General features: G+C 38.9%; 1 protein-coding gene across 1 annotated transcript in view; it reads right to left on the bottom strand.

Moving 5' to 3' along the window:
• Positions 1-1,394: 1,394 nt before the first annotated feature.
• Positions 1,395-9,841, bottom strand: part of SLC5A1 (solute carrier family 5 member 1) — a gene marked incomplete at its 5' end in the record, with an annotated part of 30,256 nt that continues 21,809 nt past the window's right edge. Inside the window, 5 exons of the mRNA XM_082774106.1 lie at positions 1,395-4,364; positions 5,230-5,332; positions 5,680-5,895; positions 8,607-8,775; positions 9,393-9,543. Of these exons, the coding sequence (XP_082630232.1) occupies positions 4,144-4,364; positions 5,230-5,332; positions 5,680-5,895; positions 8,607-8,775; positions 9,393-9,543 (860 nt within the window). The 3' untranslated portion in view covers positions 1,395-4,143. The remainder of the gene's footprint in view (positions 4,365-5,229; positions 5,333-5,679; positions 5,896-8,606; positions 8,776-9,392; positions 9,544-9,841) is intronic.

Here is a 9,841-nt window from a genome sequence, read left to right as displayed (position 1 = left end):
TCCCAAGCACCCTAAGGAGAGCAGGGGAGCTGCTCTAGCCCTAAGCACTGCCAGGTGAGGAGAGGGCAGGTGTGGTAACTTCAGGGAAACTGCACTCGTGCAGCTGGCTGGGGTAGCTGACAAGATGTAGTGTTCCTCAGCAAGAAAAATAACCCAACCTGCTTTATTAATAAGGGTAATAACCTGGGCACTACTGCACATTATACTGTCTGTCATCGGAACGAGATGTCGGAGTGAGTTACGTTTTACTCCACCCTTTAAATTCTCTAGAACAGGCAATACACACTCCATTAAAAATGCTGTGAATCACCAAGTTATTTGTTCGTCCTGGAGTTGCTGATCTTGGCGATGTATCGCCCTCTGTTGTTAAACCTGTGATGCTGCATTTCAGGTTAAACAAGGGAAGCTGAAGCGGCTGCTCTCTTCCCTCGCTATTTTGCTGCCCCACAGTAACACTGCATATGCAGAACACCTGCAGAGACCTGCAGCTAGGAAATAAGAGCGTTAAATTAAAAACAACCAACCACAGCAACCCTCCTTCAGAAGAACTTACCTGTGACTCCACAACCTTCCAGTCACCTTTCTCTCTGCAGTGTGATCCCAGGAATATTGGTTTGTAATGCTCCTCCAATCCAGTTCTTCAAACAAATTAACTCAAGAGTTCTTCAAAGACAATAACCAAGGCTCTATAGCATTTCTCTGAATGTCAGCCAACACTAGAGATAACACCTATTTATCATTCCTCTTTGCTCCCCATTCTGTGTCAGTTTTACTTCACATGAACATTTCTAATTTTGCCAGTGGAGAAAGTGACCCAAGCAGGAGTCAAGCCAATCACAGTTGCAGCTGCTGATGTTACTCAGTTCACCACAGTCACTTGCACCTAAAGAACTCAGCCTTGGGCTAGGCCTTAATTCACCATGGGCATTTTGGTCAAAACCAGGCAGTGTTTACTGCACATCTGTTCCAAATTAAGCTACAGACCTCCCCTCCCCAGTGACTTGCACGTCTGTGCATGAGCTTTTCCCTTAACAAAACAGGAATAAGACCAAGTTCTAAGAGCAGAGTGTTCTCGTAACCAAAGTAATTAACATTTGCAAGGTACTTGGATACATTTGTTGAGTGGTACAGAAAAATGAAAATATAAATGAAGAGTGGTTACCCTTTCCAGGATTTGGCTTGGAAATAAACGATATAGTCATTCTTGAATTAAAGATCTGATTTTTTTGGAACGTGTTCTTTACATGCTGCTGTAATTGGCTTACAGTGCTACTACGTGATTTTTTTTAATTGTATTTCAATTTATTTTGTACCTTTCATTTAAAATAATACTCTATATCTAACTAAAAGCCATTAAAATAAGTTGTAACCCCACATCTAACCTGCCAGGGTAAGCCAAATGTCTCAGGGTCACCCAAAACAGAGTTGTATTATGATGATTTATATTTTTTTTCATTTACATTTTACTATTAGCCAGGGCTACATCTGGAGTCTCTCCATTAACTATAAGTACTTCAAAATTTACAGTCAAACATGGAACAAGCATGCACTAACTATTTGCTTTTCTAAAGCATGAGAAGGCCCAGGACTGTGTAAGCTACTTTTGGGGTTTTGTCTTAGAGTACCCCACAGCAACAGCTACAACACGGACACTGTTCCACTAAGAACTGAAGAAAAGTCACTTTCTTCCTTAAAATCATGAAGCTGCTCTTGACTGCAATACGTACCAACCTGAGGTGGCGTTTAACTGTTAATATAAAGGTAAAAGGTTTTATCAGTTGTCCACAGGAAAACTGCCCTGCATTGTGCAATTCTACAAAATTAGAGGACTACCCTAACGAGTAGTCAAACTCCACATAAATATTTGAACCCTGGCCTCTAACAATATCCAGTTTTCAGATCTGAACCAAGCAGGTTGTTGAAGATGTACAATGAATGTCTCTGTTAAAATTAATTTTTCAAAATACTTTAACCCTGGAAAGAAAATGAAGTGACAGTGACCAATTAACAAGGAGGTCATCTAAAGACTGTTTAGCCTACTAGGATATCAGTTGTGCTGTCTGTCTTTATCCAAATGGCCATGCAATTTCACCATATTTTATTTTTGTAACAGAGCATGACAAAGAGGGATCTGGGCAATCTTCTTCTGGAAGTTTTCTTACTTGCTGTCCATTACTATTACACAGAGCCAAAACCTAGACACCAAATTAAGTTTCTCTGTCTTCCATTACATTATATAAAAATCCCATCATTTTGTGGACACCAAATGCTTCAAAACATACAAATACTTTAATACATACAAGTCTTCATAATCCATTAAATATAATTAATTCCATGGTCTTTAAAATGCTATATTACTGTATTAACTGTAAGAAAAAGGTTTGCAGTGGTATTTATAATAGCGATGATTTAACCTGGACTATGCAAACCCTTTCTGTATACTGCAGACATACACTGAAGAGCAGCTGATCATTTGATTTTAGATCCAAATGAAGAAAAGACATTGTCAGAAGATTACAAAGTGAGAGTGGTTAAAGCTGCAGGAGTTAGCAGTGATGTGGTGTAGCACATCATGGGCAGAGATGATCCTGGCTTCCTATTTAGATGCACCTATTGCAAGTCTGATGCATCCTGCTATAGAATGCTGTGGTAAGACACATCACACTGAGATGCTTTGCAACAATGCAGCAATGTGCAATAGCAACAAGGAATTGTGCTGTGGCTTGACTACAGCAGCTGATGTCTTCTTTTTGCACTTGATTTCCCAAGAAGCTGAATTAGATGATAAGATCTATTGCTTTTTGCCTTGAAGAGTTACATCTGTCTTCTGTTTCTCCAGCTGGTTTCAAACTTACCAATTGGAGACAATCAGACTGATTTGGCTGTGGTCCCACAGCTGTGACTGTTCTCCTTCATGAACTGTTATGCTAGCTCATACTGTTCTACTGAAGTTTCATACAGCATGAATTATATTTCTCATTGAAGTCTTCAGAAGAAAGATTCAGAGTTTTTCAGAGAAATAGTACAAAGGTCTCAAATGTGCTGGAAAGCAAAATGCAAAACCAGCATTCTGATGCTTTGAGCTTTTAGCGATGTTCATGGATTGTTTTGTAGTACAGTTCATAGAGAGGCAATATATTAACACCATCTCCAGGATCAAGAGGCCCTAATAACTGTGGGTAGAGATCAACTTTGACATACCAAGACAGGAATCAATCAGTAATAAATAAATAAATATATACACACATACATATATTTTAATATATAAAATATATGTGCATATATATAATGTGCTGTATGTATATATAATATATGCATTTTGTATAAAAAAGCTTCACATTCAAGTACAGTTACATATTAAAATATACAAGAGGGGGGACCTTTTGAAGTTAACATTAAACAAAGAATCTGTCATAAGTAGAATTCTTATTAGGATCATTGAATTATGTTTTGCCTAATTTCAAAAGGCAATCAGTTCAGATGGTTAGTGTTCCGCTTATTACTGAGAACCATAACACGATGAAAAATATCATAGAATGTGAAAGTGGAAAAAAGCGATAATGGAAAGTTAGATGTAGTGTTAAACATATCAGTATATACATAAATCCTTTACTTAAGATATTCTGTACTTGGAGGGAACAAAAGTGATTGTTTAGCTTGAATGCATACAGTCCCTCAGTTGTTTGTTTGTCTTAGTAATCAAATTATTGTAGGAGAAAGGAAAAAAAATACACAATCAGAAGAGAAATGGTTGAAAATTAAAGTAGTATCAAAGATAAAAGATAGTTCAGATAGTTCACAAACCCTGACATATGACTCATGAAATACAGTTCAAGCAACCTTGTTCTGCACCTAAAATATGAAATGTATCACGAGAAGAGAGAATATTGGATGGAAATTCTGAATATTGGATGGAATTCTGAACTTAGAATGATTCAATTTCTAAATGGAAATTCTCTCTCTTGAAATCTCAGGGGTCTTGATCTTTAGATTGTTGAAATTATGATCACAAAATCAGTGAGTAAATCACCCTGATTTTTACAAACTTAGACCATGAAAATACTAAATGTGTCTAACTGTAAATTTACAAGTCATTGGTTTTGCTTGCCAATACAGTACAATTTCAGAACTGTAATCAGAGGTTTATGCAAAAAAGGCATGGCAAAATACAGCCACAGTCAATAGGATGATGCCATTGATATTCACAACATTTCTCCAAAGTGGCACTTCTGTTGTGTCAGTCAGTTTCTGCTTCAATGCTTCCTCTTCCTCCTTGCTGAGTTTGGGTCCTTTTTGTTGGTCTAAGCCACAGAACCAGTTGTAAGCTTTCTTTAAGCATCCTGGTTCTTCACCTGCCTCTGAAACTGGAAGGAATAACACACTGGTCATGAAACGTAAGCACAGACCACTGCGTGCACTAGAAGTTCTCTATGACCGAGGACCTTCCTGTATTTAATATAGCAGCTCTGGTTTATGGTCTTAGTTGCATGGAAACATTTTAATATAAGGCAGCAAGAATCAAGTTAATATTGTGTTTTTACAGCTCAGCCAGAAGGAAAAATAAATAAATGTGATTTTCTAAATGGTGCAAGAGGGCCTTTTGTAGCATGTAGACTTGATCAAGTATTTGAGAAGCAGACCATGCTGCAAAACTTAACCTGTTTATCTCCATTTTTTCAGTACTTTCTATACTTCAAATTAAAAGCCAACTAAATTAATTTTAGGATACTTATGAAAAAGAACTTGACCACAGATCCGAAAGCCTAGCAAAGAAAGCTGATGGTTTTTCCCAGATGGATATCTGGCAATTCACTTCCATTTTTCTCCCCACCACATCTTTACACCTTTGATCCTGGCTACTACACACTATTTCCAAATGAATTCTCTTTATTTCATTCCAACTGCTATAGTCATATGCAGTTCTGCCAAGGTATACCACTTCTAACCTAAAGCATCTCCATTGTTTTAGTCATGGGACTAGCAACTAGCTATCTAGAGAATAAGAATTTCTTCCTTTACTTCTAATCTAAACTAAGATGGACAGATTGATAGAAGGCACCTTACTAGTCCTTTAAATTTGTGGGGTTGTGTTTTTGGCTGTTGTTGGGGGTAGGGCATATTGTTCTTTGAGTAGTCCGCATGTTATTGACCCTTTAGGAATAGAATAGGGATTCTCAAGTATATTGACAGCATCTGCAGACATTGCAACATAAGTTATTTAGCAATTACCTGACTCGTCATCTTTTTCATCAGGTATGTCTTCCTTGTCATCTGCATCAAGATCAATACGTTCCTCTTTGCTGTTCCGCAAAGACCAGCACAAGCGGTAAAGCTGCCATAAGAAAAAAAAAAAAAAAAAAAAAAAAAAAAAAAAAAAAGAGTTTACAAAGCTACAGCCTTTGTACATAGAGACAAATCAGTCTGGCCAGCATACAAACAAGCTATAGGACCACAGCATCCCAAATGTCTGTGAAGTCAACATCTAATATTATTAATAGCCACTGAAGGTCTGTGACAGATAAATGAAGGCTATTTCCTTTACTTTCTTACAAAGACTGTATGATGTGGATAGCTGAGATGCCAGGCAGATACGAGGCAGAGATACCAAATAACAGTGCTTAAAACTATTGATTTCACTGAGTTCTATGTCTCTAGGAGCAGGAGTGCAATAATACTCACATGTACATCAGGAATGGGCTTAGTCATGAAGGAGACTCCCAGGATAACGATGGCAGAAACTCCAAAAAGAATTATTGCGAAGTAAAGGTAATGAATGTCACAGATGATGAATGGGCAGTTGGAAGGTGCCACGCAGCTGCCAGTTCCGTAGGCAAACTCTGCAATCATTCTGCTGAGTCCAACTAGCAGCCCAAATATCAGGCCCCAGAAGGCACCCTGCAGACAAAGTGATAGAAGTTATCAAAATGCGTAATTTCAGGCATGGAAATGAGCTCTAAGATCTGAATAATTGCTGGAGGAAACAGGTAGAATCATAGAATCACAGAACATCCAGAGTTGTGATGATCCCACAAGGATCATCAAGTCCAGCTCTTAGGTCCACACAAGATCATCCAAAAATCAAACCCTATGTCTGAGAGTGTTGTTCAAAGACTTCTTGAACTCCAGTAGGGTTGGTGCCCTGACCACTTCCCTGGGAAGCTTGTTCCAGTGCCCAACCACCCTCTCAGTGCAGAACCTTTTCCTGACACCCAGCCTGACCCTCCCCTGTCCCAGCTCCATGCCGTTCCCTCAGGTCCTGTCACTGTCCCCAGAGAACAGAGCTCAGCGCCTGCCCCTCCACTCTCCTCATGAGGAAGCTTCAGGCCTCCGTGAGGCCTCCCCTCGGCCTGCTCTGCTGTGGACTGATCAAACCAAGGGACCTCAGCCGCTCCTCATGCCTCTTGCCCTCTAGACCCTTCACCATCTTCATAGCCTTCCTTAAGACACTCTGATAGCTTTATGTCCTTCTTATATTGTGGCATGCAAAACTGCACACAGTGCTCAAGGTGAGGCCACACCAGCACAGAGCAGAGCAGAACAATCCCTTCCCTCAAACAGCTAGCAGTGATGTGCTCAGTGCACCCCAGGACACATCCCTTTTGGCTGCCAGGGCACACTGTTGACTTAGATTCAACTTGCTGTCAACCAAAGCCCCAGATCCCTTTCCATGGGGCTGCTCTCCCACCTCTCATCCCCTTATCTGTATGTATAGTCAGGGTTGTCCTGTCCCAGGTGCAAAATCTGGCACTTGCTCTTGTTAAACTTCAGGCAGTTGGCAACTGCACAGCCCTCTAATTTGTAAAGATCTCTCTGCAAGGCCTTTGCACCCTTGACGAAGTCAACAGCTTCTCCCAATTTAGTGTCAAAGTTAGTATACGTTTGAGTCCTGTATTCAAGTCATTTATGAAAACATTAAAGAGAACTGGCTCTAAAATGGAACCCTGTGGAACCCTGCTAGTGACTGGCCACCAGTCTGATGTAACCCAATTTCCTACAACTGTCTGAGCCCAGCCCAACAGTCAATTGTTCACCCATGGCATTTTGTATCTGTCTAGCCCTATGCTGGACAGCCCTAACAAGGCTAGCAGTTCCAGAGACCAACTCGAGCATCTCAAGCTCAGACTTAGAGCCTCAAGAAAGTGAACTGGAAGTGAGTTAAGGCTGATCATAAGCATCTGGTTCGTTTATGCTGCATGTCCTGCAAATAACAAACACAAAGCCAGATTCATAGCTGGTAAAAGAAATAAAAGTTCCAGTAATTTCACTGAAGTTTTACATTCATTTGGCCGCAGCTTTAGCCCAAAGTATAAAAGACACATATGTCTGGACACAAATTCAAATACAAGAAATTCTGTTTAAACAGATTATTATTTTTTTTTATTTATTGGAAGGGCAATTCAACATTGGAACAGGTTGCCTAGATAGGCTCTGGAGATTCCATCCCTGAATATATTTGAAAACCTAACAGGACAGGACCCGAGCAACCTGCTCTTATTAATCTTGCATTGAGTAGGGGGTTGGAGTAGTTCATCTGTGCCTTCCAATTTCAACTATTCTGTGACTTTGTAAAGTCATATAACTAATGACAGTAACACAAATTTACAAATCCCAATTTAAAAATATTCTAGTTTTAATGCCTGGTTTAAGGACAAAAAAGTTTTAATTATTCAGTGGTCAAAGTCAGAAAAAGTAAGACAAGATAGTTAATCCCATTTCTAGCTAAAAGAAGAATGATTCTCAACAAGAAATACATCATATAAAGTCCAATGCTGTAATTGCTTATCTTATGCAAGGCCCCACTTCTCAAAAGCTCTGATGCTTTTTTCCCCTATTTATCCAAATCTAAAGCACACAGTATACACAAACCCATGAGGATTATACTAAATTCTTACTCAGGCAAAATTCCAGCTAAAGTCAATGACAGATTTCCATGAAGGACACAAAGATTTAATCCATTTGTGAGATATAGCCATATTGGAATAGGAAATAGAGCATCCTTTAGTGTATAAACTTTTTTTTTTTTTTTTTTTGTATACACAAAAATAACACTGAACTGGTCTTGAGGAAAAACAGTGAAAAAAGGTTTCAGCCAAATTCAAAAACACAAATTAATTTCTCTCTGTTAGCTTTCTCATGAAACTCAATCTTCTCGGAGCAAACTCAAGCAATTGGCAAATATTGATATTCCTAGAATTATAGGAAAGACACTGAATTCCTGAGTATTGAGTTTTCAGAATGTTACTGAATGTTATAATGTTCTGAATTTTCAGAATGTTAATTGCCCACTTACTGTGACTGGCCCATGGTCCTATCAAAACACATACCAGACCTCATGCCTTCTGAGTTACCTACTTAAATATGGATTAAGTACATTTCTCAGTTTCCTGCTCTCAGAATCAAAATCAATTCCCAGACTGAATCCTAAATGCAATTGAAAACAATGGATGGAACAAGAGCATGTTTGTTGGAAAAGTTTGTTGACAAAAGTACATAGTGTTCAAGATGAAGTTGAAAGGTGAGATGTTTGGTAAAACAGTTTGATGACCAATATCATAAAAGATTACTAGAGCAACATGCAGCATATTTCTTTCCTAATTTGTACTTACCTGCTCATTGACCCGCTTGCAGAAGATGCCAAGCAGGAAGACAGCAGCAATGGGAGGTCCCAGATAGCTAGTAACTGACTGAATATAATCAAAGAGCTGCCCACTTTGAGCTGACTGTACCACAGGAACCCAGGCAATGCTGATGCCAATTAAAAGTAACATAAATGCCCTGTAAACATAGCCAGATATTCAATTAGCCATCTGCTTAGAAGCATCTATCAAAAAACACATCAATTCTAAAACACAAATCTAAAAAAACACATCAATTAATCAATAACTTAAATACCTATTTTTGTATTTCAGCCAGAAAAATCAATGAAAATGGTCAATTACCATTGAACAAACAAAAGAAATCCAAGTTGGATATTGTCTGACAACTATCAGTCAGCATAGTCAGCATATTGCTAAACATACAATCAAAACAGAGGAAAACACTTCTTTCCTTTGTTTGTTATGTCTAGAGATGAATCAATAGCAGATCGGCTAGAAGACTAGTTCATTGATGCCAAGTATGGTGTAAAGCCTACAAAGATATCTTAAAATAGTTCCTTTTGAATAGCAGTAGGAAGTAAGTGTTGAGAATTAGCCACTGTCAATTAAATTGGAAATAAGGTCTGGAATTTATTGTCCTACAGTATCCAAAAGGGAAGCGTACATGGGACTGCCTGGATGGCCACAGGAGGCCACTGCTGCACTGCCTGAACACTGCAAATGCAGGTTTTCACTCTGGCACTTTTTTGGAGACCGTCTGTAACGCATCTAGTGTTTGCTATGTTTCCACCTTACCTTCCAGCTAACATAAGCTCTTTCTCTGATGGCCGTTTTCGAATTTTGGTGTAGATATCCATAGTGAACAATGTACTAGCACTGTTAAAAATGGAAGTCAAGGAGCTCATAAGGGAGGCCAACATGACTGACAACATCAGACCTCGTAGACCTGAAAAACGAAAATATTCCATACATAAACTGAGACAGGCATTCAGTGAAGAACCTCAGTATGTGTCACTATCCATAGAGCTTGTCTGACCCTTTCAAGTCAATCAGCTGTGGTTATATTTATGTGCTGATGCCTGCCTGCCACTCTCTTGCAATACCAACAGAGTGTCGCCTGCTGAGCTTTGTAAAAGCTATTTACAGCAGTGATAAGAGCTTTTTTTTTTTTTTTTTTTTTTTAAGAGCAACACTTGAGCTTTTAAAACACAGATACTTCTGTGAATGCTTTCTGATTACATGCT

Source organism: Aythya marila, assembly GCF_965140915.1.
Source record: "Aythya marila genome assembly, chromosome: 17".
Lineage (NCBI taxonomy): Eukaryota > Metazoa > Chordata > Aves > Anseriformes > Anatidae > Aythya > Aythya marila.
This window is presented reverse-complemented; position numbering and strand designations above follow the sequence as displayed.